The sequence below is a fragment of the Tigriopus californicus genome, chromosome 10, assembly GCF_007210705.1.
Source record: "Tigriopus californicus strain San Diego chromosome 10, Tcal_SD_v2.1, whole genome shotgun sequence".
NCBI classification, from domain to species: Eukaryota; Metazoa; Arthropoda; class Copepoda; order Harpacticoida; family Harpacticidae; genus Tigriopus; species Tigriopus californicus.
The window spans coordinates 5,446,774-5,474,252 of record NC_081449.1 but is presented as its reverse complement, the minus strand read 5'-3'; the positions used below and the strand labels follow the sequence as shown (position 1 = coordinate 5,474,252).

The following is a 27,479-nucleotide window of genomic DNA, read 5'->3' as shown; positions in this document are numbered from 1 at the left end:
TCGTCAAGTTTATCCTCAAAATTCGCATTTCGCCTAATATATTTCTCATGTGCTTCGTAAAACTGATTAGGAAGGCGAATGATTCCTTGCAAAACATTAAAATTTAAGGGGTTTGCTCACATTTGCCAGCTTTTGATGGGGCTTAATTACGTACGTACGTAAGTTACACATTTTGTGTGGGATGGTTAAGAAGTTCAGAATTGTCTCGAAAGAGCGCATAGCGCCAGTCATAACTATTCTGCGCAATATATGGAGGCACTAAATGAATTGATGAAAACGACGACGAATGTATCAAAACAAAACAAATGGCTTGCTAAAATCAGGGTAGCCAAAGCGTGTCCGGTTTGATAAGGTCGATATGGATTGTATCGTTCCGAATGGGCAAACTTGTGTTTCTGGCACAAGAATTTCGAGAATCTTAGAGGAGATTCTACATCTTTTAGGTTCACTTTTTGTCATCATGATATTGCAACCTAGGTGGGAGCATTCATAAACATACGTATTCTTCTTGTCATTAAAATCTTGTATCTATAACGCACTTACATCCGCTTAAAGAACCCGCTACTTTTCAGTATCGTCTTACAAACAGTAATGCCAAGGATTCTATATACAAAAAGATGCTCACTAACTCGGTCTAAGTGACTTTTCCCCTTTCGTCGCGCCAAGTGTCATGCCTAGCCGAGGAGGCCTAATCAGCCCTGCTCGTTCCATCCTCCAGCTGACATTGTCTGCCTTGTCTTCTGGCCCAGCTGCTCTCCCAGCTCGGCTGGCTAGAATACATGAACTCATTACGTCACTCTTCCTTGTTGGCTAGTCCTCTTAGTAGCCCAGTAGCCCAGTAGCCCAGAGGCCATGCCCGGGCCCAGTCGATCTTCCCGAGCAGGCCAGAAGTGATCCCGAGACAAAAAACCTACCATCCAGCTCCTGCGGCTGGCCTCTCCTCCTAGTTAGTGCGTTGGCTACACTCCCTTGAAACGGCTAGCTTCCCCCCCAAGACATGGGTGGGTGGGTCATGTAGCATCATCGGGTTCATCGATACCTCATTGTAGGGCATTTTGTCACATACGTATAATCAAAAATTACTGGACTAACTAATTACACGTGAGTCATATTAGTTCAGAATGCGTATTCAATTGAGTAGCTAAGGCCCAATATCGCTGACCTGGTTATGCTCTCTATTTAGCGGGTGAAGACTGTTTCAGACCGTGCTCAAGCTATGGTCGATATGGTGTCGCGATTCTTCGGTAAAGGCTCGAAGAAGACATCCTCTGTGCCGGGCACGCCATTGGCCACCCCGGGGTCGACGGTGGAGGAAACCGCACACGCCGAAGATGACGGATTCACTTTGCTCGGGCCACAAACGCCCTATTCCCCGCCTAGTTCCTCTTCCGACAATCCCACGCCGGCTGAGTTTAACGGCTACCCGTTGTTACCCAATAGTTACGATGCCAGTCCAGCCTTGAGGACTGAGGATTTGGGTGGAGCCTCGTCGGATCATCCCCTGCATCGGGTGCCTTTTAAATTGGCCGAGCAATATTCTCTGGACCCGGCAGGCTCCCATCGGAGTCGAGATCAGACCTTGAATGACATGCAAAAGGCCGTGGATCGCGCCCAACAGCTCCTGACCTCAATCAACCATGATTTCCAATTGGAACGGAGTGTACTCAGTCAGAGTGATAGTCTTTCTAATCAGTTCGGACTCATGGGAATCTGATGGATCTTGTCAAACGAAAGCGAGAAAGAAGAGTTGTCCGCACATTTGAACGCAGAATGTTGAGAATGTTTTCCTGAAGTTCCATGTTTCAGTGAATGTGAATGAAATCATGAATGAATCCTATTGCTTACTATATAGCTAAACTGCCCATTGTAAGAGAGCTTCTTTTTTACGGCTTTGTCCGCAGATTGACCCCGCCAGTCATGGTCCTGCAAGTGACGATCGTGGGCGGTGGTATCATGGGATGTGCTACCGCCTACTATCTCACCAAACTGGGTTCGGAGCGAGTCCAAGTCACTTTGATAGAGCGCCACCGAATTGCTGGACACGCCTCCGGCAAAGCGGGGGGTTTCTTAGCCTTGGATTGGTGCGACGGGGGACCTGTGGAAGCCTTGGCCCGGAAAAGCTTTCAACTTCACGAGGAATTGGCAACGGAATTGGGCACAAATATCGACTATCGGAAGCTCGATACTTTGTCCATGGCGGTCGAGAAAGGCCGAGCCTTACAACAAAAAGGAATTCCAGCCTGGGTCGACGGGACGGTGACTCGGAAAGGCAATATGGGCACGCCTAAAACAACAGCCCAAGTCCATCCGGAGCTGCTGACCCAAGCCCTGTTTCGAGCAGCCGAGAAGAATGGTGCTAAACTAATCCAAGGTCAAGTCGTTCAAGTTCATGTCGAAGCTTCGAAGGTCAAGAGTGTCCAGGTGAAAGGACGCGCGCAGCCCATTCCAGCCGATATTGTGGTGATCGCCATGGGACCTTGGTCGGGATTGGCGCAAGACTGGTTTCCGAAGGCTACCATTGGACGTGTGACGGGCAGTCGTGCTCACAGCGTGGTCTTGGATACTTCCCAACATGACATCACACCTCATGCGCTCTTCTTGGACATTGGGTCGGAATCCCCGGAGATTTATCCCCGACCCGATGGTACCATCTACATGGCTGGCACCACGGATGGAGCCAGTCTTCCCGAGGATCCAGCCGATGTCTCGCCCGATCCGGAAGCGGTTCAGAAGCTGGTTCGAATGGCTGGAATTGTATCGGGCGCTCTAGAGCGATCACCGTTGGTCAAAGGTCAAGCCTGTTACTTACCTTGTGTGGGATCGGGTAAGCCTCTCATCGGGCAATTGAAGCCTTACCAAGGAGCCTTTATCGCCACTGGACATACGTGTTGGGGAATTTTAAATGGACCGGCCACCGGATTAGTATTAGCCGAGCTCATTCTCACGGGCAAATCCAACAGTGTGAACATTAAACACTTGATGCCTTGATGTCCATGATCAATGAGAGGTGAAATATCACATATATTGCGGTAACATATGCTATGGGTGAAACATATCAGTGACTTGTAATAAGCCCAAGACGGAGTATTTCCGCTGGCACTTCCATAAAAGACGCGGGTGGAATGAATACAAAACCTGGCTGGGAAATCAGTTTTTGGCTGAACGGCAATAGGTACGGAGCTTGTCTAACTTGGTTCGGCGTAAATGGTAGGCCGATCGCGAGGCTACGAACTCTTTCATGAATGTCTCCACGCTCATGTCGCCCGCCTGGAACTTCTCGGCCATGGCTTCGCTGTCCTCTTCGGACTGGACGCTGGCTTGAGCCAATCTCTCCACCAACGTCGGAAGATTCACTTTCTGACGCGATGCCGCACATTCAGGGAGGGCGGCGCTTAACTCATCTCGAACTTTTGACCAAGGCTGAATGGCCTCGGAGATTCGATCTTTTTGGTCTTGAAGGCTCTGACCCAAGTTTTGGTTGTCGTGGGCTAAAGTCTGAATTCGCTCGCGGGTCTGTTCCAGGGTCAGGTTCAGCGCATCCAAATCCGGATTAGGCATAGTCTGACAGAAATGTCTCAAGGCGATATCACTTTCCGAGAGCTCAGTCAACTCCTCCGGGCTCAAATCACTCAGTCCCGGAATGACCGATATCACGGGCGTCGGCCGACTGACCCGACTCACGGCTCCGAGCGGCTGTTCGGGTGAAGTCTTGGACTCCGGCCCGCTAGTCGAGACTTTGGGCGGGTTCTTCTCCAATTCCCGCTTGATGGCTTGCACCACTCGTCCCAAATCGGACAAGACCGAGTAGTTGAGCAGCCCAGGGGCGCCCACGACTTGGCCCGACTGATCCAGCCAAGGGTGGGAGCCCGGCGGGCTTAAAGCCATATCCGGACGTTGACTAGGAAACCCGGGCGGTAAGAACACGCGCAATTGGAAGGCTTGGCCGTTGACGGCCCGGAAATCCACGTGATACTGAACATCGGGCCGGATTTCCGAGACATTCTCATTGAAAATGCGTAGCGTGTTAATCTGCTTGCGGCGATGAAACGGGTCCTGACTGGGTCCCCGATATGGATCGGGGGCAGGGTAGCCGTTGGCACCGCCGCGAGGGACCAGCCCTTTGGATCGATTCATGCTCCTTATGAGGAGGGAGTCATGGGCCATTGAATCTCCATAACGGATGACGAGGAGGGAGGAGGACGAGGAGGAGGAGGAGTGGCCTTGGTACTGTGTAAGCTCCTCGTGGGCAACGTTGGGGAAGGAAGCCTTTGAAGGTCCAGGTGGAGGGACACTGATGGAGGATGGACGCGGGCACAACAGAGGAGCGAGGGGGCTTAAGATGAAGAAGATGAGAGTCAGCCAGGTTCATTGAAATTAAAAGTGTTAATGTTGTCATCAGCGAGTTGGTCGTTCAGGGTTGCCATTTGTAGCATGAAATGACCAAACCTCGTACAAGGCGAGCGAGGGAATGATTTAGATCGATGCCGAACACTGATTTTCTGGCATGAAAAGATTTTCAAAGACGCTTTGCTAAATTGATAACTATTCATTGTCGATTGATAGGGGATGGAGCTGGCAATTTAACTGTAGATCTATCCAATTCTGAAAAGAGAGTCCCTTGGTAGGCATTGAAAATCCTGTCAAAAACGTTGATTTTGACCTTGCCTTGTCTCTAAGAAATCGGCCTTTTGATGAATGTGAATGGGTTCTAGATTTGCTATTATTCAATTCCACTTCAGTTGCCAGTGTGATTTTAACAAGGTATTTTTTTGTTGAAAAACTTACCGCTGATCTATTCTAACACCATAAATATACCACCAGCCCTTCTAAGAGACCTTTCGAATGCTATACAGGCATAATTACAAGTACTTTTGGTATCCAAATAGAGATAAACAATGAGCTGTATATTGTGTACTTACAGCATACCAGCGACTTTTCGTCAGCATCTTTTAACATTAAATTGTGCTAAAAATGCTCATGCTAATTTTAGAAAAAAGTAATGCTTTTTTACATTTAGTCACCACAAGCTTGTAAAATTGTGCTTTTCCTTGTACTATTTGTTGGAAATGATGATTACAAAAGTGTTGGCATATTATCAAACTCCTGTAAAATGATCATTTACATATCATAATGGTTCAGAATATTACCCGTACACACCCATTGTGTCACTGTGCTTGGCAATACATTTTTCGCTTAAAAATCTTGATAAAGTCTGGCATCTTAGAGCGTATTTTCTCGTTCTCACCTTTCTTTGTCAGCATCTATGTAGACAAAGCAGAGGGCGCTTCCTCCGCTCAATGAAAATGACTAGAAATGTTTAAGCTTTCGTCAATACAACGTTTGAATGAATTACTTTGTAAGAAAATATTGCGACTAGCCTTTAGTTGCAACAAACTAAATTTCTTGGTCTTGTTCATATATTTTGGAAAAAGACTCATAATTGCTCTGACTCAGAGTGGGAAAATTTTGGAGGGAAGCCCGTTGGCTGAAGTGGCATCTCATTGCTTCATGATCTTTTATCTTATAGTGCCCAATAATCATAGTAGCAATGCAGTAGTCAAATTAGTGCAATTTGTGCTCTATATGTTCCTTTGTTTGCCTTGTTAGGGCTCTTGATCTTGTTGACACCTGAAAAATTAGTTCATTAAAATTGATTTGTCAGTCCATCTTGACCAAATCTTACGCTATGATAAAGTGTTGTTGATGCATAGTGTCCATTAGTTTAAAACTTAACGAGAACATTGTCTGAGCGGTGAGCCTTGATCATGAGCACTAACACTACAGTTCTAATAAACACTACCAAAATGGATTTTGACCAAGGCTAAACATTTCATCAAAGCAACACAGTCCATTTCTTCATGCCATATATAAGGTAAGAAAAAAAATCCGAAGTATGATTATCAACCAAAAATGCTAATTCCCAAGAGGATGAAAGTAGACATGAATTGCTTACAATGGATTTAGCCCAAACATGCTCTTAATTCGCTTCAATTTTTTTTTTTTTTGAAAAGAAGTGCTTTAGCTAGCGGAATTTCAAAAATATGATGCAGAAAATTATACTTTGATCAATTAGAAATTTCCTTTGATACAAAACAAACTTAATCAACTCAAATGAAAGCATTTATCAAGCCTAGATGACGATGTGTTTTAAATAGTTTGCAATTATCATCAAAAACCAAAAAATATTGTCAACAAAAATCCTAAAAATATCAAGTTTTCATGAACAGACCTTGGACCTTTGAATGTCTAGTTGATGCAAAAAGAAGCTTAAAAATGTCTAAAAATTTGGCCAAGTCCGACTTGAAACCGGTTCAACAAAGCCTACGTATTCCCTTCATATATTAGAGAGGAGCAAATTACACAATTAAGAAGCCCGAGAAAGAAGAGAAGTGGACTTCAACTCGCCTGGATTCTCGAAGGCTTGAAGGTGCTCTCAAAATGCACATTAAGCCTCTACGGTCACTAGAATTGATCATACTATTCCATCCAAGAATCTAGGAAAGGATGATCTCTTTATACATTTGAACGCCTTTCAAGAAACTCGTTGACCTTCCAAAAATAATCCAAAAATATATATAATTTTTCTCAGCTTTCTCATGTTATCAAATCCTCTGAATTTTTTAGTTTCCCAACTTGTGGTATCATTCACATCATACACGTAGAACTTAAAAAGTGTATTCAGGTCTCAGGACGAACTTACGTAGTTCGAGCGTGGATGCAAGACAAGCCTTCACACTTCTATGCTACGGCCTTCCTCTTCTGTTCAATTTCTGCCCTGTCAAAATCTTGTTCTTCTCGTCACACTTCGTCCGTCTCTTGGCAGGCCTTGCCCCGCAGTGTCCACTGTCCACTGTCCACCCAAATAGACAGAAAGAGGCATGGATGATGACAGGGCTGCCGAATCGTCAACAATATGACCACCCTTTTATTTAACTCTAGCATTTCCATTACTTCCAGCGAATAAGATGGTTTTATGGACACTCACTAAAACGCTATCAGAACGGATAACATATCCAACAGGCACAAAACAGGTATTACTAAAGTAGATGTTGCCCCCCCCCTCCACACACACACACACACACACAACACCGAAAGACTCATTGAATAAACCTATATACCTATATCACACTACATACATCGTTCAACATTATTTACGCTGGCAATTTTTGATCTGTGAGGAGTTAATAAATACTCAAAATGCAACACTAGGCCAATTTCGGGACCAATTGACCGACAATCGGCCTCATCCTTGGCAAGACTGAATTGCGAAACCTAACCTTCCTTCGTCTATCTAACTCTGTGGATGTACGTTCTGGCCCTCTGGGTGGCGAGTGGCGTGTGACGTTCTTTCGCCCCTCCTCTCTCTTCGCCTTCGCCTCCCCTGCCTCCCTTGTAATCCGCCCCTCCCCGTTCCGTGTGATAATCTGGCTTGGGTGGGCGTACTAGCGTTACTCCGCGTGTGCCGTTTCTCTCCATAACGACGCATCAATTATCGCCCAATCATCATGTGGTGGACCACCCATCTAGAAGGTGGGCCTCGTCGCGTGAACCATGCCGCTTGCGTGGTGGACTCGTGCATCTACAGTTTTGGTGGCTACCGCACCGGAGATTCCTATCGCAGCAAGCACACTCCCATCGACGTGTACGTGTTCAACACGCACACGCTTCGCTGGAAGAAAATCCCCACCCCCGAGGGGCAAAGCGGCGGCTCGGAAATAGAAAATGTCCCTTTCATGCGCTATGGACATTCGGTGGTGGCTCACCAAGGACGCATCTATCTGTTTGGCGGGCGCAATGACCTCAGTCCTTGTAATGATCTGTTCTGTTTTGATGTGAGCACGTGGCAATGGAGTCGACCCGAAGTGAAAGGCCCATTGCCCGAGCGACGGGACGGCCATACGGCTTGCGTGATTCACGACTTCATGTACGTGTTTGGCGGGTTTGAAGAGGCCTATGATCGCATGGACAACAACGTGTATACGCTCAATTTGAACTCCATGGAATGGAAACATCAGAGTTGCGAGGGCACCATTCCCTATGCACGAGACTTTCACACGGCCACCGTGTTTGGCGATCGAATGGTCGTCTTTGGCGGACGAACCATGACTTCCTCGTTGGAGTATTATAATAATAAATTGTGCTACCTGGTAAGCGGGGCATTTAGGGGGGCTGCGTCATGGGCGGGGGTGATACTGTTCTTTTTGTTTTTCACGGACTTTTAGAAGGGCCACAAGACATGTAATCCATAGTGGAACTGAAATGGATTATTATAATTCTTGTCTTTGTCAGTGCTGAAAGGTCAATTGGCTATTGGTCCAACGACGAATTGCACTTGTCAGACCAATTGCGGAGCCCTTGAACCTAGGGTATCTATCGGTCCATCTACTTCGGGACTGACTTCCAACTACTCTTAAAGCCTTCATGGACGAGACTTGTCTTTGAATCATTACCTCCATTATGAATACGTACAAGCAGAGTGCTCAGTAGACCACGTTTGTGCTTAGACTCAAAGGTCCAGAACATTTCATCGATCATTGGTCATCTTTAGATCTGTGCCACTTTTGATTTTGGAATCACCATGCCCAATGATTGTTAATTTTTCAGGATACCACCCATCATGTTTGGCGGGAAATCAATACGGCGAGTTGCGAAGCGCCGAGTGGCCGTCGTTCTCACACGGCCTTAAATATCCACGATGAACTGTACATATTTGGAGGATTCAATGCCACCCGCAATGAGCACATGAACGACATGTGGAAATTTGACTTCCACTCCATGTCCTGGGCCAAAGTGCATCAGTGCGGACAAGTGCCCAAAGTTCGTCGGCGTCATGCCATGTGCCTGGTCGAGGGCAAGGTCTACATTTTCGGGGGTACCTCGCCCTACAACGGACCCCGTTTGTTTTTCACTCAAATGGAATTGGCCTTGATTCCTTTGGACGGTCGGACATTTTCCTTGGTTGAGTTGGATGATATGCACGTTCTTGAGCTGTCCGTGTCCCTTCGGACGTTGTGTTTGATGGCGACTATTCACAATGACATTCCCGTGACTGATGTGCCACAGCCTTTGAAGGTTGATCGGGAGGCGATGACTCGAAACTTGGAAATCAGTCCGCCTTTAAAAGTTCGAGAAGATGAGTGCGATGACCCATGGGAGGTGGATGATGATCTGGACGACGACCAATTCGTGTTCTACTAGACTCAAGCAGCCTGTTCTCCGTCCTGTGATGCTTTATCAATCATGAAGAAATGGCTATTCATCTGGGCTTGAAATAAATCTCAATGTTAGGGAGTTGGGGGTAAACTCGGCAATAATTCAACGATATTGAAATTGCCTCCATTGTTATCTGTCAGATCTGGGAGGAATAGAACTGATTATCAAAGAAATCTCGATATTCATACCGAAAAATATATAAAGATTTATTCGACATACAATACTGCAGTTCTTGTCACATTCAATTAGGAGCAATCGAGAGGCAGGTAAACTCTCATCACCTAAAGTACTTCAACCCCAAAAAGTTTGGCCGAGATTATGATGGAAGCGCTCGAATTCAGGCCGCCATCCAGGTCCCAATTCATGTCGAAGTATTCGCCTCTTGGACTATTTTTTAAGTGGTCAATGGGCAGTCTCACTTGACCCAGAGAATCGGATCCTCGGCTGTCGACAACCTTGATTAGAATGCTGTCGGTGCTGGCATTATGGCAAAAAAATAAAAAGGACTCCTCGAAAATGGGATCCTTGGTCTTTGTTTTGGCCTGGGTCATCTTGGGGTCGCCTCTGGACGGAGTCAATTTGCATCGAGGGGAAGGAAGAGAGTTCTTGCCCTCTTTACTTAAGTCTTTGCAGGAATCAATCAGAATACTGACCACATAACTCTGAAAGGAATTGGCATTGTCTTCGGTGATAGGTTCGGTTTTGAGCCATTTGGCATTCAAGTGAAGTTGTCCGTGTTTCACTTGGCTCAATCGCATCCACTCATCATAAACTTGGCTTTCAACAATATTGCCGATCTCGATGGCAATACTACCCAGAAAGTCGTCTGTGGTGGAGTTATCAAAGTCAAAGACGTCAATCATCAACTTCTGCCCGAAGCTGTCCTCCATAATGAATTCATGAATGTAGTTCCACTCCGGGTTCACTGTTTTGGGAACATACTTGTTCCTAAAGCTGATCTTTCGTTCACCAATGGACATGACAGCGTAAGGATCGCTCAACCCCGAGCCTGTCAAACCTTTGTCCTTTTTCAATAGGTCTTTGGCCTCCTTGAGATTGACCTGAAGAACGCCTGCTGGCTTCGAAAGGAGGAAAGACTTGTTTGGCCGACTGGTGATGACGTCCATCGGCAAGAACATTCGGAACCTATTGGGCCAAACGAAGCGAGAACGAATCTGATCCTCCACCACTGATTTAACAATCGCATTGGCTCCCGGTACCTCTGCGAATGTGCCAATACCGCCTAGGTTATAATCCAACACAGGCTTGTTCAAGAAGTAAATTTCGAATCCTCCAATGAAGGGAAAGGTATTCACAATGGGCTTTAAGGTAATTCTGGCCGTGCCCCGGAAGTTGATTTGTCGAATCTCGGCCTTGATTCCTTGCAACGTGAACAAAACACGAGCATCACCGTTGTAGATCACTTCGGCATCGAGAATGATTTCATCGCGAGTGACGTTTCGATTGTACACTTTGATGCCGCCAACTCTGGCCGGAACATCTCCCAATGCGATCTTCTGGACTTTGAACCCAGACACTGTTTCCAAAGCCATGCTATCTAAGATCTTTCTGATCTCAGGTTCGATGTATTGAACAATGAAGTAAGTCGCATATCCGTCAATGCTTTTCCACAACTGAGCCAGGATATCGTTGATCCATTCCACGCGGTCAAAGTCCGGAAAAGACACCCAAGAAGGGAAGTGCTCCAACGAGCTCCCAATCACTTCCTTTTCCGAGGTCAAGGTCGAGAGTTTGGCGCAAATCGTGTCGCTCAAGCCCTCTTTGGCATGCCGAAACTTGATGAAATGAACCGTGGCAAAGAACAAAATCCAACCATAACCAAATCCCCAGTATCCGATGCCAAACATCAAGGTCCATTCCAAGAGTTTAGCCAAAAGTGGAGACAAGTCATTGAACCATTGGGAGGCAAATGCTGCTTCAGATCGGCGAATGATCTCAATTATAGGCATCGGAAGAGGTAGACTGTTCCTCGGCGTTTCCATGGCCAACCGCCGGAATTTCTTTAGACGTCGCTCCTCGAGAAATCGCTTGCCTGGCGAGGTGATCGAAAGTTTGGCCCTGCAGAATAATTTGCGCATTGAGACGAGTTCAAAATCACCATTCTAAAAACACTAAATGACTCATAAGAAACACTTCATTCCGATAAGAGACATCCATGACACCAATAATTGACTGACTCAACCATCTTGAAGAGTCAAAAACTTAGTTCTCGTCTGGCTCTCATAAAAAACGCCACCTATTCAAGTTAGGTGAACTATGGAGAGAGGACCTAGAACCTTTCAGGCACGCATGCTTTGTTATTCATGCCTTAGCCATGACCAAGAGGTGAGTCGCATAATCTTACCTATGGCGTGTGAGTGTATGTAATACTGTATGTGGTTGGATGGTCGAGTCACTCCCGGATGAGAGGGTGGAAGACTTTAATGCGTCGGTGGTGATTGTGCTTACCGTGCACAGACATCTACAGATGTGATCTTTCCTTCAATTTGCTGGGCGAAACCTGCAGCTGTTGGGATTGAGCATTGAGCACTGTTAAAATGCTACAATTTTCGAAGGATACTTTCAGGTTGTGCCCTAACGATTGACGTAGAGGTAAATTATATGAGTATAGGTGGATGGCTGTTAATGTTGTTTGGACACAATCTGGGTTTAAGTACTCAATGTTTCTAGTTTTGATCGAAGATTGTCAATCACACGGACGTTTCGAACAGAGTCAACTTTAGGGATCCACGAAGACTTGGTGGGGGGCCTGACTATGCAAGACGCCTCTGATAATTCTATGAGCTAGTCTATGGTTCATGAAGATGAGGCTATTTGGCTTCTTACCGTACATCAATACCGGTTTTCAAACAGCACTCATGCACGTCCAATGAAGCAGGAGAGGATACATCCCATGTGTAGCCTGGATAAATCCGAGCATTCCTTTGTCAATTTTTTTCTGCTTTTGAGTCAAATAGAGCGAAAAGCAGCGATCGTTAAGTCCTTGTTTTTCTTCTTTTTGCCGTGCGTCTTTAGCTTTTTCATAAGACCTTTATTTCTCCAACTTCCTCTCCATCGATTTAGGACAATTTTCGCCTTGTTGGATACAAAATGTTAACATCAGTACTTTACAAAACACTAAATTGAAATTGACAAAACACTTAAAACAGAAAGGGCAAACCGAAACAAAGAAAATGCAACTAGTGCTGGGGAGAGTCCGGACTCGGATCCGAGTGCACTCGAGCCTTTCATTCATATTTAGAGAATTTGAACGGATTCGAATCTTTTATAGGGAGCTTGATTCCAGACTCGTCGTATTCGATTTTCAAATTTATTTCGGTTATCTTTTAGTTTAGACACATTTATTTTTCATTTTTGCCGACTTCTTATCGCTACTGGGAATGGGATCCCCAGCATTTCAAGACGGAAAAAGATATTGATCTTACTTGGTTTTACATTCATATATTATTTGATCCACCAACGAATTAGAGTTGGCGGATCTGGCTAGCCCTTGAACGTAGGATGGATCAAGTATTTTGTTCAAAAATTTGTCTAAGTCTGACTAAAAGGATACTACTGGATCAACACCTGCATACATAATCCCTACGAATGTTTGTGGGCAACAAATTGAACAATGAAGGGGCCAGAAGAGAGTTGGACTTCATGGTTCCAACTAGCCTGGTTTCTCGAAGGCTTGAAGGTGCTCTCAAAAGGCACATTGAACATCTAGGGTCACTAGAATTGACCCTAAAACCTGGGATGGGGCAAAGCTCATGAATGCTTTTGAAGACGTTCAGTATCAGACACCTTTCATATCTTCTCTGAATACTGTGCAGTCTCAACCTTTCAAGCCTTTCCCAGTACGAGAGCGCTCTCATACCTTTGATGTTCCTGGTAAAACACCTTTGGACCTGCTCGACCTTTTCCAAACCTGCTGAACTAATTAGAGCCCAAATGGGCGAGGCATATTCAAGATGTGGCTGGACAATCGAATTGTACAAAGTTAGCATCGCGATACTCTCTCTGGACTTAAATGTGCGATATATCCAACCACATGTTTGAAAGCTTTGCCAACTTTCAACTGGATATGCTCATCATTAGGGCCGGCCAGAACTTGCACCCTGCATATTGTGCAAATTTTGCAAAAATCTTGCACATCCGATTTTTTTCTGCAAATTTATTGCATCTGCAGATTTTGCAAGTTTATGAGTAATATTTGACATTTTACTTCAATTTATTGTGCATTTTGAGCCATTTCAGCAAAAAATATCGATATTTATGAATAATTTTCAAGAATCCTGGTCAATTAAAAAAAAATGTGAAATGTTATGGACTGATTTTATTTTCAAATCTCTTTAACAAAAAGTACTTCTTGTATGTACTTTAATGCCTATGTATTCCATTTATCTTAAACAGATCTTTTTATCTGAATTCAATGTGATGGCGTTTCACACAAGGATCTATTTTGGGATTATTAAAACGTTGGACTTGGTTGTCTCGTGCTCATAACTGATATCTTCTCGAATCAAGTTAAAACCAACGTTGCTTCACAAACGCAAGCATACTAGAGGAAGGATCAAGGACACCCATTTTAACAGTTTAAAATTGAAGGAACACAATGAGAAGCAAGTGCTTCATTGTTTTGGCTAGCCTGACTATTTAAGAGGGCTCAAAATTGTAAACCTTGACCGTCATTGCAATTGACTTTTAAAACCTGGTTGAAGAAAAAGCTCATGGATATTTTTGAAGATGTATTGTAAAAGATACCTTCTGCACCTCCTTAAAATACTGCATTGTCCCAATCTTCTAGTTTTGTCGCAATAAACTAGTTGCTATCTAATTCTCACATTATTTCTGCTTGTCCTGTAGGCAAAAGTTCAAGGTTTTCCTGAAAATGCAACTAGAATCTCAATACTTTACAAACAAAAGAGCAAGTATAAAAATATTTGCTTTTTAGAGGTCTCTTCAACCACAAGAAACAAATTTGATCTAGAAACCTGCATGGTTTAGGGTATTAATTTGGGGGTTCCAAGTTAAGAGTCAATTTTGAGGGCTTCTGATTTTTAAGATTTCAAAATAATGAAATATATTGAAACCTTTGGCAATTGCTTCAAACTTTAAAAAAATAGACACACGTTGTCTTTCTATGTGTCTCATTTGTTTTTAAACAGGCTTATATCTTCTTTGCGTTTGAGATTTTGTTTGGCTTGTGGAAAATGTTATCCTGTGCTTTCAATAAAAATGTTAGCAATTGTTTGGAAAAATCTTTTTCTTAGCCCTATTGATCAGGGCAGGAGGCACCATGGACAGGGCAAGTACCTGCTACCTAGGAAGGGCACCTTCAAATCCAGGTGCTGGAAGATATTGTGATATAAATTCCTTTTCATCTGCATGCTGTCTGATATCAAAGGCAAAAATAGCCCTTGCAGACCTCCAGAACGAACTGATGGTTATGTTTTGGAAAGTTTGCTTGCAAATTTTTGAGCAAATTCGGTTGATATTTTATGTAAATTTGGTGTCAGTAAATACCATATTTATCTGCAAGTTTGGGCCGGCCCTACTCATCATACTTTCCATTATTTTGGAGGACAACACCTAAATCCCTCATGGACTTAACTTGCTCGATATTTTTCCCTCCATGATCTACGAATCATGTTTAATGGCGTCGACCCAAAGGTCATTGAGCGGAATTTATATCCATTCAAGTCAATGTTACTCTCATCAACCCAAGAGTAGAATTGATCTAAGATGTCTACCATACTACCTTACAACCTTGACCATTCCTACCACTAACTAATTTTGTATCATCAGCATACGAAGAGATACTTACTGACTTTAATACTGAGCTTCTGATGTTTGTTTATTGTTTATTGTACAGGAAACTCAAGAACTCCCTAAGGTGCATACTGAGTGGGTAGGGGTGAAAAATTGAAAGTAAGAAGGAATGGCTTACTGAGACAAGCGGCGTGTCCGCACAAAAAAGGACACAAATTTACAATCGACATCTCAAGTGGGCACTTAGATCCGTTGATTTAAGTCCTTTTCTAACATTTTTGCTCTCGCAGATTTTGGGGCTGTGCTTGTTCCATGATTTCAACACCCGTATGGCAAAACACCACTCTTGGATCACGAAACGAATTAACGGGATCCTAGTTTCAGACCGGGCTCGCAGAATGCGAACACCAGGCACTGGGTCATCCCACAGTCTGTTCAGGCTTTTGCTGTACCCTTGACATACACTGATTGCCCCTCTGCGGATTTGGAACATTGTTGTCAAATCGCAATGTAGCCTCCGAAGCTGCAGGGACTCCAGACCCAGTACCTCCAACCGCTCCGAATATTCCTTTGCTCGCACCTCAGGAAAAAGACGCGTGAATGCGCGTTGCACTCGCTCTGTTGCAATAATGTCCTTTTTCAGGATTCCCGACCACACTCTCGCACATGTCCGGAAAACCTTTACTAGGGTCTCACCATGACGAGACTGAAAGTGGCGCCTCAGTATGCCGCACAATCGATTTGCTCTTAAAACCACCGTAGATGAAGGTAGGCTAAATTTCTAAGCTGGTATCGAATAACACACCTAGATCTCGCTGGAAATCTACTCTTGGAATGGAAATTTTACTTAAATGATAGTTGGGTTTGATCCGCAACTTTCCAACCGTCAGCACCGAGCACTTTGAGACCTTGAATATCATTGCGTTTTTGGTACTACTTGGTTTGTATTTAATATAAGCTCGATAGGGTGATGATCACTAATGGCTAGATCCGGCCTTATGGTTCACTTCTTTGTTGTTGCTGCCTCATTCCTGAATATGAGGTCCAACAAGTTTCCGCCATCATGTGTTGGACGGCGAACAACAACTTGGATTAATGACCCATCGCCAACTGCGTCCACAAGCCGCTGTTCCCCCTCGTTTCCCCATTTCCTGACTCACAATCCACGACAGGCATGTTGAAGGCACCAACAATCGGACAGTCTTTCTCTACATCTATTTCAGCGAGGTAAGTGTTTAGCGTTTCCTTCTTGCACAAACTTGCATTTGGGGACAGGTAAAGGCAGTGCACATCTAAGTTGTTCAAGTGAACGGCATATACGTTTGAGACATTTACTTGTATTTTGGAACAAGGCATGCCCCGCAATGCAAGAATTAAAATTTCCCCTCCTCTTCCTCTCGTAGTGTCCGGCCTACCTTTTCTTGCCACCACTACAAAATTTACGAGAGGGAGGCTTTGACTAGAAAAGTCTGGGCATAAGTTAAACACACAATTTGTGGTTTTGCTGTCTCGAATAAAACTCGAATTTGGGTGTACTTGTTTAGCAGGCTTCTGCAGTTCAAATAGGGAAGTGATGTGGTCATTTTTTTCTAGTTGTGTATGGGAGCACTCAGATTTTCTTTCGGTCTGCTGCGCGTTCCAGTGCGTGGAACTACTCTAAGACCAGGTGTTTTGGTTTTCTTAAATTCAACTTGTGTTTCTTCTGGATTTGCAACTAACCGGCTGTTGCTACCTGCTTTACTTGGAAGGCAGGGTCCTTGTCCTATGGAGAAATTTAGAGACCTTTGGGGGGATTCTGTTCTCTTGGTTTGACTGGTCCTTTCCATATCGTCACAAGCCACCAGTTGAATTTCTTCTTTTGCCTCAGATTTGTTTCGCTCATCCACCCTCTCATCAGGGTCAATATTTTGATGAAGATCATCATTCTGTATTTCTTGGCCTTCGATTATATTCGTGAGTTCATCGGATCCTTGGTTAGTCGTAATCTTTGGGTCAATATTATCCAATCCCAACCTCTCGTTCCTGAACCCTTCCGCTCTCTTTTTTGCAATCCGCTCGAAAATGTGATGGTGATCCGCAGGGTGGCACTTTTGGACTTGGTCTCGATGCCAAATACGGATCCGTTTTGAGTGCACGATCACCACCTCAGGGATTTCGCTAACGATTTTTAACTTGGACTCTAAGATTTCCATTGCAGATGGCGCGCATCCGTGGATCCATGTTCCTTCCAAATTGTTCTTCGGTCACATTTGACATAGGAGTGGCAAAAGAAGCTATCGCACTCTTAAGTGCCTCATGTGGGATTTCGATTTGGATATGAAGAAATCGCAACGTTGAATGGTTGAACCCTTCGCGGATTTTACACCGCCACTGTCGAGTGGGGTAGTTGCGGACAAACTCAGTAGCATCTCCGAACCGTTGTTTAACAAGCAAATCTTCCTTTGTCATAATCTGAACAATCGTATCACACACACGGTATCCCTGAATCCTCATAATCTCAGTACCTTGGAGCTTTAACCCTTCAAATATGAAAGACATTGCATTGGAGTCCAAATTTGCCACTCCGTCGGAGGGGACAAAATCTAGGACCAGAGCCAGAAATCTTCTGTTCTCATGCCCTGAGGCATCCGTTTTCACAGTATTTGCATAAGAAGCGGGTCGAGGAGTCTTCTTGACTTGACCTCTCCTTTCGTCGAAGGCGTGTGAACCTTCACATGGTGGGGGGAGAGGGAATGTGGCTCATAGTCCAACACCTGGAAGTTTACCGCCGCGATCACACCTTTCATGGTATGATAGAGAATACTAGTCGGTCATCGCTCGTCCGCTCACTTTGCTTTTTGGGAATATTCGTGTCCGGACAATTTGGATCCGGATAGTCCTCTACCTTAACAATTTGCTTCCTATTATGAATGAAGCTTCTTATGTAATTGGCAACCTTGCCTTGGATCCCAATGTCATGAAGTCTATTCAACAAGAGGCCATGATCTACTTTATCAAAGGCCTTGGCAAAATCAAAATAGACAACATCACCTTACTCATGTCTCTCTAGTTCCTCATATATGTTCTATATGTTCAATCAGTTTACTAACCGTGCTAAAATGCGCTCGGAACCCATGCTGACTACGAGGAATGACTTCATGGATGTCAAAAAAATCTACAAGTTTGAACTTCATGGTTTTCTCAAACACCTTCGCAAAATTCGAAGTGAGAGAAATCGGCCTTTATTTATAGGGGAGCGACTTACCTCCCCCTTTAAAAATTGGAACAACGTGAGCTAACTTTAGTGAAGAGGGAAACTTGCCCCGATCCAAGATGCAACGCATCAAGTACGAGAAAACAGGAGCAAGAACTAGTAAGCATCTCATCAGAAACTGAGATATCCCACCATCAGGACCAGGAGAACTTGAAAGCCTCAAGTCCCTGATGGCCGCTAGCGCATCTTGTTCTGTATCTGTGAGATCATCAAATTGCTCAACTTGACTGACCTTGTCAATCTCAACGGACTCTTCATTAGATCAATGAGTTGTTGCTTCTAAACTCAGTGGGGTTGAAAACACATTAAAGAACTTATCTACAAGTATGTTTGCAATAGCCTTCACATTGCTAATGGCTTCTCCATCAACCCCAAAAGCCCCTACAGGGTGTTTCATCTTTCTCTTAGAGTTCGCATAGGAGAAAAAGCCTTCGGATTCGACCTGACCTCCTGAAACACCTTACTCTCATTTTGTAGCGGGTCATTTTTGATGGAGGCCTTAATATTACTCTGAATTTATTTTGGAGACTACCCACAATTACTGGATTCGAACTGCTCTTGAGCATGTTTGCTAGGTTGCACCTCTTTTTGAACAAAGTCTTCCTATATTTTAGAATTTCTGTCCGTAACCCGCCCTTGGGACAACATTCAGAGATTTTTAGATTGGAGCAAACTGCCTCAAAAACTGAAACCAATTTAGCAATGGCTGCATCTATGGACGATTCCTGTTTCAGAATTGAAACCAGGTCCAGTTCTTCTAATCTTTCTATAATCAATGGCAAATGCTCATTTTTGAACTTGAAGTTAGCCAGACCGACCTTTCTGGCCGGTTTTACTCTAAAGCACGCCAGCTTTTGAGCAATGGTCGACCCTATCTCCAGAGCATGATGATCTGACAGATTTCTAGATGTCACATGGACTTACTGGATCAGATCAAGGTCATTGGAGAAGACCAAATCCAGAACATTGCCTCTGCTGGCTACACCCACATCGCAGCAAGATCGCAAACTCCTCCAGCTTTTTAAACGACTCTCATTCTACAACGCTAGCCGGAAAATTAGAGTCCCCTACAAAGAAAACCTTCGAGCAAACTGCCAGATTCAACTTATTTCCAGTGAATTGGAGAGCTGACATAAAGGAGCTTACTGAACAAGAAGGGGGTCTATACATTGTTACAATAGACAGATCAAGCCCTCGGATACGAAAAATCAAGACCTCTACTTCTCCATTCGACATTTGTACATGACTAATGTGCAAATCATTCCTAACATATAGGCATACGCCCCCATTTGGGAATATGGGATTATCAGGGCGTATCCTATCACAACGAACTAAGTTGAAACCAACCATGGTTAGTTCTTCATCCAAGACCCCTGGCCGACGCCAGGTTTCTGTTATAGAGATGAATGAAATCTCTTTCTCAACGTCTAGTTCTTTTAAGATCTTAACTTTTGTGTTGTCTTTTTAGAAATCAATGCACGTTCAAATATAGCCCCTTTACAGGCCTCTCTTTTGACGGACCAAGTTCACAAGATCTTGGACCATCCTCTCCAACCGTAAAAAATCCCGCTTATCAACAAAGCTATGTTTTACTCGAAGCAAAGCACGAGCAAATGGGGATGGTTGGGTTTGAGGAATGGGTTGGGCAGTTACATTTGAATAGGGGCGTATATTAGGAATAGGGGTGGGACAAGGAATATTAGGAAGGAGGGTTTTTATATGGCCTGTAAAGCATCTTGATCTGTGACTGCAAGATCATCTAAGTGCCCAACTTGACTCGCCTTGCCAATCTCACCATACACATTAATAGATCTATAGAGCAATGGGCTGTTGCTCTTCAACTCTTTGGAGTTGAAAACAGATCAGAGAGCTGATCTACAAGAATTTTGGCCAAAGCCTCTTCATTGTCTATGGCTTCCCTATTGATCTCAAAAGACCCTACAGGGTGTTTCATCTTTCTCCTAGAGTTTGCAAAAGAGAAAATTAACTTCGGATTCGACCTCACCTCCTGAACTAATCTACTTTTCTTTTTCAACTCCTCTGGCTCAATGGAGGCCTTAATTCTACCTTGGATCAAATCCAACTTTCTTTGAAGGCTAGCCACAGCTACTGGATTCAAATTGCTCTGGAGCGTTTTTTTATAGTTTGCATCTCTTTTTGAGCAATTGCTTCTTATACTTTGGAATTTTTGACTGTGCCTCCCCTTGCGGAACACATTCAGGGATTGCTAGAGTGGAACATACCTCCTCAAAAACTAAATCATTTTGTCTAAGGCTACCATTAGGCTACATTACGTGCGCTTGAACAATTTCGTTGAAAATACTTTATATTTAAAGAAAACTAAAATAAGGAAAAATGTACTCTTTCATGAATTAACTAAAGGGGTTGTCAAGTGAACGCGTTCATGAACAACTGACGTTATTCCATGGAGTCAAATCGAAGACAACATGCCCAGCCAAACCGCGCTGTGCATGCATTGATTATGACATTTATTTCATTTTGCCTGCAAATTTTTGCAAAAGTAGTATTATGGTATTGAGCAAATTTAATAATGCGTTCACCGAATTATACCAAACATGTTCATTTTGTTAGGTTTTGTAACACAGCTCACTCAAAATCACACGATTATTGAAAATTCAATGGGCGGATGGTGTGAGTTTTCTTAGTTCTCCCTCCCAATAATGCCCAAAATCAGGGTGCCGGACCACATTTTTCCTTGAATTTCATTCACTTGACGTTCCCTATCAGAGAAACCAGGCTTTAAGAGTTGATTGATTTGGCTTCGTTTGGTGCTGCAAAAAGAGGGATTCAACAAAATCATTTTACCGGGTGCGTCATATTATCGTCTACACTTTTTTTGTAGCCCCGCTAACCGCGTCAATGGGAGGTCTGGCTAATGATTCTATTTTAGACATAGGTTGCATGTAACAATTACCAATCATTTTTGAGCAAATTGGGTCTAAATCTAAGAATAGACAAATAAGCCCCTTAAATATGGAAGAACTTTGAGAGGAGGTTGTGGCCACTTGAAAAATGTGAGACCGCCATCAAAATTGCTAATAGTTTTGCCCACCACTGTTTATGACATGCTCCATACGTCCACCAGGGTATTCTCCACATCCAGGCCTATCTTGAAAAAAGGTTGGGCTCCAGAGGATAGCCCCTACAGACCCCTAGAACGAGCTGGAACCCATATGTTTTGGAAAGTTTATTTGCAAATTTTTGTTTATCTGCAAATTGAGATCTTACGCAAAAAAGGAAAGAAATAATTTATCGACTTCTGAGAATATTGAGCTAATCACACGAGATTAGTCATTTTGCTATCTTGCAGAGATGGTGAGGCGAGACCCTCTACTAGCCTTATCAAAACATTACATACTACCTCTTTACTTCTCAGTTCCTGGTTTTAGGGGTATAAAGGCTGATGCGATTCAAACCATTTTAGAACTAGTCATGAACTTCTAGATGTATGGACGTTGGTCTCCAATGTGGTCTATTTCCGCCAGTTAAAAGTAAGAGGTCGCAAATAGCACTGTAATGCTGTAACACTGCAGCACTTCCGATAAAGAACGATTCAAGTTTGAAAAGGAAATGAGAGGACTTGTAAACATCTTATTGTCCTTAGCCCGACATCCCTTCAGAGGGTGATAACGCACCTTTGTTCGGCTCCTAACCAAAATTCATCAATGAGGAGAGCTGACAAGTGGCTTGTTCTCTAGCTTGATCTTTCTGGACCCCCATATACTTTACAATCACCAAAAATTCACCTCTAACTCCCTGTATTTGTACTGATGGTTCTGCCTTTCAAAACTTTTTTCATCAGTACTGGTCAAATTCTGTGATTTGCACGTTTAAATCCCTACATTTAAATATCTTCAGACCAAGAATCGACATAAAGAGATAATGATATCTTTTTCCATTAGCATTTTCAATCAAATCTTAAACTGTTGAATGTTTGTTGTCATTTCCACTCAGATCTTCCTTAAGGGATATTATACTGCCCCCTCCCCCCTCGAAATAGTACTAAGAAATGATACATACCCTTGTCGATTTTTCAAGACTTTTTTTGCTGGATGGAGGCACCCAATAAAACTCGATTAATGAATGCTGCATGCAGTGCATAGTACACATTAGACAGCACACACTTCAATCATTTGACACACACACACGCCCGTTCAAGTGTATTTTATTCATATTCCCGAACCTTCTATAGCTTCTTCGATAGCGGGAGAGTATTTTGCTTTAAGTCAGGTGAGCGAATTGAATGGAGCTATCAAATCAATCGAACATTTGCCGCCATACGATGGTAAAAAGATTCTGGGGGAAAGCGATGATGTCCTTTTACCTTTAACATCTGAAAGATACGAAGAGAGGTATGGAAGGATTGGGGAAAACAGGCCTCTTTCTCGATCCTCTCAATTGAACGTTCTCAACTCTAAAGCTACACGAACTGAGAGGCTGTTTCTCTGGTTCTTTCTCCCCAGGCCGCTGTTTCTTGTACATGTACGATGTCAGAGTGTGGAGAGTCACGGACAACTGACTCTCCATCCCTGTAGCTCCTGTTTTCCAAGCCCAGACAGAGAAGCAAGGAAGCGTTGATCGATCCATGGCAATCCATGCCCTTCTCACTTACTCTGCCGCTGTGCCTCTCTCCCCAGGCCTCTTTGGGGCCAGTGGGTCTGTGGTCGTCTGGGCATTGTGTCCGTCTGAAGGATTGCTGCTTGATAGTAGTTGTTACTAGGGCGCAGAGGAAAGGCACAGGGCCAATGAGGATGGGAGGGACCGCGGGTAGCAAGGTCAGATGGAGGTGAATCTTTCCTAACCGAACATCAGTTCTAGCCCTAGATTTCCAGTCGGGACTTTGAAGAGGCAACAGAAGCGGAAGACTTGCGGTGATTGTCAACACTCAATTTTTTCACATATCCAAACTCAACGACATTGGTGAGTAATACGAAGTACGCTACCATTCACATGTGGGTTGATCGTTCCTAACCAGGCATGGTTTGATCTGTCAGTGTCACAGAACATTGACAACAACGGGCAAGTGTAGCTGCCAAAAGAGTTGAGCAACGTTTGGCATCGATTTACTGTTAACCTCATGGCTAAGACAAGGCGAAACTGGAACATGTGAATACGTTCGTCCTCTCTCACCTTGGGAAAGTCAAGATTTGAAAGCAGGCCCAGTTATTGCATGAACTCGAACGAACACAGCGTGTCTCACTGCGTCGATCAAGGTGACCCACTCTCTCACCCACCCACTAAACTTTGTCTCTTTCCTTCCTTCCTTCTCTCCATTGCTTCAGTTCCATTGAGAGTTTTCTCGAGATCTGACCAAGAGCTCCAAGATGGCCACGCCTAGACCCACTCCGGAATCTCCCGCCAAGCGGGAATATACCATCGAACCTGGTTCACATAAGGGCAAAGGCATTGCAGTCTTCACCAGTGGTGGAGATGCGCAAGGCATGAATTCCGCCCTTCGAGCCGTGGTCCGCTTCGGGTTGTTCATCGGGTGTAAGGTGTTCTTCATTCGTGAGGGCTACCAAGGTATGGTGGATGGTGGCGAGAATATTCAAGAGGCGACTTGGGCTTCGGTTTCTGGGATCATCCACAAGGGTGGTACCATGATTGGCTCAGCTCGTTGCATGGACTTCAAAGAGAAGTGGGGTCGACTGAAGGCGGCCAAAAATCTCATCGATCACGGGGTTACCAATTTGGTCGTGATTGGTGGCGACGGTTCGCTCACGGGAGCCAATCGATTCCGCCAGGAATGGCCCGAACTCTTGGAAGAGTTGGTAAAGACCGAGCAAATCACCAAGGAAATGAGTGACAAGAACGGTCACTTGAACATCGTTGGAATGGTGGGATCGATTGATAACGACTTTTGTGGCACCGACATGACTATCGGAACGGATTCCGCCTTGCATCGGATTGTCGAAGCCGTGGATGCCATCACTCCTACTGCTTCGTCGCATCAGAGAACTTTTATCATGGAGGTCATGGGCCGTCATTGCGGCTATTTGGCTTTGGTAAAGACTCTTAGACGGAAGTGTTTCGTAGTTTCCCTAAGCTTTGATGCGGCATCTCATTTTCTAGGTGGCGGGTATCGTGACTGAAGCGGATTATTGCTTTATCCCCGAGTGGCCACCCGAGACGAATTGGCCAGAAAAACTGTGCAAAAAATTGAAATATGGTCGTGATCAAGGTCAGCGCCTCAACATCATCATTGTGGCTGAAGGGGCTATCGATCGGGAGGGTAATGCCATCACGTGTGATCAAATCAAACAAGTCATCGTCAAGAATCTGGAACAGGACACCCGTGTGACCGTGCTCGGCCATGTTCAGCGTGGAGGAGCTCCCTCAGCCTTCGACCGCGTTCTGGGTTGTCGCATGGGAGCCGAAGCAGTCATGGCTCTTATGGATGCCACCCCAGACACCGAACCTTGTGTGGTATCCTTGGCTGGGAACACTGCTATTCGTGTTCCCTTAATGGAATGCGTCTTGAAAACCCAAGAGGTGGCCAAAGCCATGGCTGATAAGAACTGGAAATTGGCCGTGGAACTGCGAGGACGAAGCTTCCAGAGGAATTTGGATACGTACTGGATGCTGTCCAAAAACAAAGCTTCCTCCAAGATGTTAAGTTCCGGCCTACCCTCAGGCTTCAACCTGGCTGTCTTCCACATTGGTGCTCCAGCATGTGGCATGAATGCCTCTGTTCGATCCTTCGTACGAAACTGCTTAGCCAATGGAAACCGGGCCTTCGGAGTGCACAATGGAATTGAAGGTTTGGTGGACGGAGACTTTGAGGAGTTGAGTTGGGGACACGTCAATGGTTGGGTGGTTCAGGGAGGAGCACTTTTGGGCACAAAACGCACCTTGCCCAAAGGAAAGTTCGACCGAATTGCTGATCAGCTCAAGAAGTTTAACATCCACGGACTTCTTATTATTGGTGGCTTCGAGGCCTTCCAAGCTGTGCTGGAAATGGCTGAGCAAAGAGACAAGTACACAGAGTTCTGTATCCCCATGGTGGTGCTTCCGGCCACCATCTCGAATAATGTTCCTGGTACGGATTTCTCTCTGGGTGCCGACACAGCCTTGAATGAGATTTCAGAAATCTGCGATCGGATCCGGCAATCGGCTCAAGGAACCAAGCGTAGGGTGTTCATAATCGAAACCATGGGCGGATATTGTGGTTACTTGGCTACGATGGCAGGTTTGGCGGGTGGAGCCGATGCCGCTTATATCTATGAAGAAAACTTTGGCATCAAAGATCTTCTTCAAGATCTCGAAGTGATGAAGGCAAAAATGAATGACGGTAGAATTGAAAGGGGTCTCATCTTGCGAAATGAAAAAGCCAACAACAATTACACAACTGACTTCATCTTCAGGTGAGTAATTCCCCGGTCTAATACATATTCGAGAGAGAATTGCAATCTATTCCGGTTGGCATGCGTTTCCTTTTCAGCCTGTATTCAGAGGAGGGTAAAGGCGTATTTTCAGCTAGGAAGAATGTTCTAGGACACATGCAACAAGGAGGCTATCCTAGTCCATTTGATCGCAATATGGGGACGAAGATGGCCGCCAAGGCCCATTTTTGGATCATGGAAACCATCCGAAGTAATCTGAAATCTGATGGGTCAGTTCTCGCCTCCAGTCGTCATTCAGCTTGCTTGTTAGGCATGAGGACCAGACATTACGAGGTGAGTTGAATGTTGCTTTTGGCGTCTTGCTTTGCGAAACTGAACTCTTACATGCTTTTCTTCCCCGCTTTAGTTTCAGCCTGTCCAAGATTTGCAAGAGGAAACCGATTTCAATACTCGTCTATGGAAGCGTCAATGGTGGAAAAACCAAAGAGCGATCATGAACATCCTAGCCAAGCACGATTCTTCATACGTGGTTGAGAATTAAGCTGTTACATGTCGAATGTACTCAGTAGGTGAAATATCAATTGACCGCTTTGCGATTTCGAAAGTTTCGTTGTCAGTTCTAATCAATATATAAATATAAAAGTCAGTCCCTCTGTTCCCCAGACCTTGACGTGTGCGGATATTTAAATATATATTATGAAAATTGCAATTACGTTCGACAATCGCATACATTACATGATTCAAGCATATTCTTCTCTTCTCCCAACTAAAGTTTATGAAAACCATCGCGGACGCCCGACAGGCATTTATCTGGCTCTCGGGGTAGGGTTCAATGCGTGGAATTTTCCGTTTCTTTTTAGATCTACTTTTCCGAAGGTTTTCACCTCCAGGGTTTTAAAGGGGATGTTACTCTGCTCCTGTCTTCGAAATGTAAACAATAACAAACACTGGCTCTGGGAGGCACAACAGGATAGGCTGTGTACTACGCATATAAGGAAGCTCTTACCATTTGATCTATTCTCAATAATGGTCATTGGCGGAGAAAAAGTGAATAGGGCAGTAAGGCAGTTCAATATTCAAATGGTTTTGTCTTAAACTTTTATTTATCATATTATGCAACTTTTTGTATCAAAATTATAGTATTTTACAAGTAAATGTGATTTTTTAAATTTCTTTTCTTCATTACTTGCCTTGTAGGTGACTATTGAAGCAAGCAGACGATTTCAAGTGAGACTATAACACTTTTTGATTTGTCTTTTGTATTCATAAAGGGTTACATAATGTTGTATGTAATGTTTGGAACTGCCTATATCTTGATGACATAAGGCGTTTGTTAAGAGATGCAAAAATGAATCTTGACAAAGTTCAAATTTGATTTGTTATTGAATGCAAACCTTCAAATGGTTGTTTCAGGAAACCTCCAAATCAAACGTCAAAATATTATTGAATTTAACGTCAATGGGTGCTAATGATGAATCATTTTTTGAGGCTTTTGGAATTTTGCCCCTTGCAAAAGTGGGCATTGAATGAAAAGATGTTGGTTAATGCTGACATCTACATAAAAATTAATAGAGAAAAAAGTGTTGGTTTTGGGTCTCAAAATAATGCAGTTGTTATACACTTTGTTAAACCATAATCAAGTTTGCGATTTTATTATGCCATTTGTCACTTTGACATAAAGTTTCATATTGTTTGGTAAAACCAGCAATTAGCAAAGAACTTGTTTGGGTCAGACAAGGTTAACAAAAGAAATGGACTATCCAGCAACAAATTCACGTTTGAAGAAATTGACTTTTTGCCTAGAAATCCACTCTACTTGGCCTTTGCAACATTTGGAAAGTAGCATTTATCTTTGGAGATGACACCAGTGCATT

General features: G+C 44.0%; 5 protein-coding genes across 11 annotated transcripts; 3 read left to right on the top strand and 2 right to left on the bottom strand.

The window, feature by feature from the left end:
* Positions 1 to 825: 825 nt before the first annotated feature.
* On the top strand, positions 826 to 3,035 carry LOC131888187 (uncharacterized). 3 transcript variants are annotated; one of them, XM_059236982.1, is made up of 2 exons: positions 826 to 1,101; positions 1,203 to 3,035. In XM_059236982.1, exon 2 carries the CDS (start codon positions 1,828 to 1,830, stop codon positions 2,986 to 2,988), a length of 1,161 nt encoding a protein of 386 aa, XP_059092965.1. In that variant the 5' UTR covers positions 826 to 1,101; positions 1,203 to 1,827; the 3' UTR covers positions 2,989 to 3,035. The 3 variants fall into 3 exon arrangements, with proteins under 3 accessions (XP_059092965.1, XP_059092964.1, XP_059092963.1); XM_059236981.1 differs by having other exon boundaries at positions 1,193 to 3,035; XM_059236980.1 differs by having other exon boundaries at positions 828 to 1,101; positions 1,184 to 3,035.
* On the bottom strand, positions 2,991 to 4,409 carry LOC131888188 (vacuolar protein sorting-associated protein 37A-like). Its single transcript, XM_059236983.1, has one exon. The coding sequence runs from the start codon at positions 4,162 to 4,164 to the stop codon at positions 3,148 to 3,150; it is 1,017 nt and encodes a 338-aa protein (XP_059092966.1). The 5' UTR covers positions 4,165 to 4,409; the 3' UTR covers positions 2,991 to 3,147.
* A 2,847-nt stretch (positions 4,410 to 7,256) lies between these two features.
* On the top strand, positions 7,257 to 9,434 carry LOC131889498 (kelch domain-containing protein 3-like). The gene is made up of 2 exons (XM_059238615.1): positions 7,257 to 8,147; positions 8,605 to 9,434. The coding sequence occupies exons 1-2, from the start codon at positions 7,506 to 7,508 to the stop codon at positions 9,196 to 9,198; spliced, it is 1,236 nt and encodes a 411-aa protein (XP_059094598.1). The 5' UTR covers positions 7,257 to 7,505; the 3' UTR covers positions 9,199 to 9,434.
* On the bottom strand, positions 9,395 to 22,866 carry LOC131889497 (extended synaptotagmin-2-B-like). Of its 5 annotated transcripts, XM_059238613.1 has the most exons (3): positions 22,587 to 22,602; positions 11,579 to 11,740; positions 9,395 to 11,292 (listed from the first exon to the last, which is right to left on the bottom strand). In XM_059238613.1, the coding sequence occupies exon 3, from the start codon at positions 11,214 to 11,216 to the stop codon at positions 9,495 to 9,497; it is 1,722 nt and encodes a 573-aa protein (XP_059094596.1). In that variant the 5' UTR covers positions 11,217 to 11,292; positions 11,579 to 11,740; positions 22,587 to 22,602; the 3' UTR covers positions 9,395 to 9,494. The 5 variants fall into 5 exon arrangements, 3 of the variants coding, with proteins under 3 accessions (XP_059094596.1, XP_059094595.1, XP_059094597.1); XM_059238612.1 differs by lacking the exon at positions 11,579 to 11,740 and having other exon boundaries at positions 22,587 to 22,745; XM_059238614.1 differs by lacking the exons at positions 11,579 to 11,740; positions 22,587 to 22,602 and adding an exon at positions 22,283 to 22,300.
* Positions 22,867 to 22,950: 84 nt separating this feature from the next.
* LOC131889496 (ATP-dependent 6-phosphofructokinase-like) lies at positions 22,951 to 26,314 on the top strand. Its single transcript, XM_059238611.1, has 5 exons — positions 22,951 to 23,182; positions 23,545 to 24,267; positions 24,335 to 25,626; positions 25,704 to 25,938; positions 26,012 to 26,314. The coding sequence occupies exons 2-5, from the start codon at positions 23,587 to 23,589 to the stop codon at positions 26,144 to 26,146; spliced, it is 2,343 nt and encodes a 780-aa protein (XP_059094594.1). The 5' UTR covers positions 22,951 to 23,182; positions 23,545 to 23,586; the 3' UTR covers positions 26,147 to 26,314.
* The last annotated feature ends 1,165 nt before the right edge of the window (positions 26,315 to 27,479 follow it).

Excerpts from the sequence above, each read along its gene's own strand:
- LOC131888187 (XM_059236982.1), top strand. The coding sequence starts at position 1,828 with ATGAATCCTATTGCTTACTATATAGCTAAACTGCCCATTGTAAGAGAG.
- LOC131888188 (XM_059236983.1), bottom strand. The coding sequence starts at position 4,164 with ATGGCCCATGACTCCCTCCTCATAAGGAGCATGAATCGATCCAAAGGG.
- LOC131889498 (XM_059238615.1), top strand. The coding sequence starts at position 7,506 with ATGTGGTGGACCACCCATCTAGAAGGTGGGCCTCGTCGCGTGAACCAT. Across the intron at positions 8,148-8,604 it reads ATAATAAATTGTGCTACCTG|GATACCACCCATCATGTTTG; the intron begins GTAAGCGGGGCA and ends TTAATTTTTCAG.
- LOC131889497 (XM_059238612.1), bottom strand. The coding sequence starts at position 11,216 with ATGGAAACGCCGAGGAACAGTCTACCTCTTCCGATGCCTATAATTGAG.
- LOC131889496 (XM_059238611.1), top strand. The coding sequence starts at position 23,587 with ATGGCCACGCCTAGACCCACTCCGGAATCTCCCGCCAAGCGGGAATAT. Across the intron at positions 25,627-25,703 it reads ACAACTGACTTCATCTTCAG|CCTGTATTCAGAGGAGGGTA; the intron begins GTGAGTAATTCC and ends TTTCCTTTTCAG. Across the intron at positions 25,939-26,011 it reads TGAGGACCAGACATTACGAG|TTTCAGCCTGTCCAAGATTT; the intron begins GTGAGTTGAATG and ends TCCCCGCTTTAG.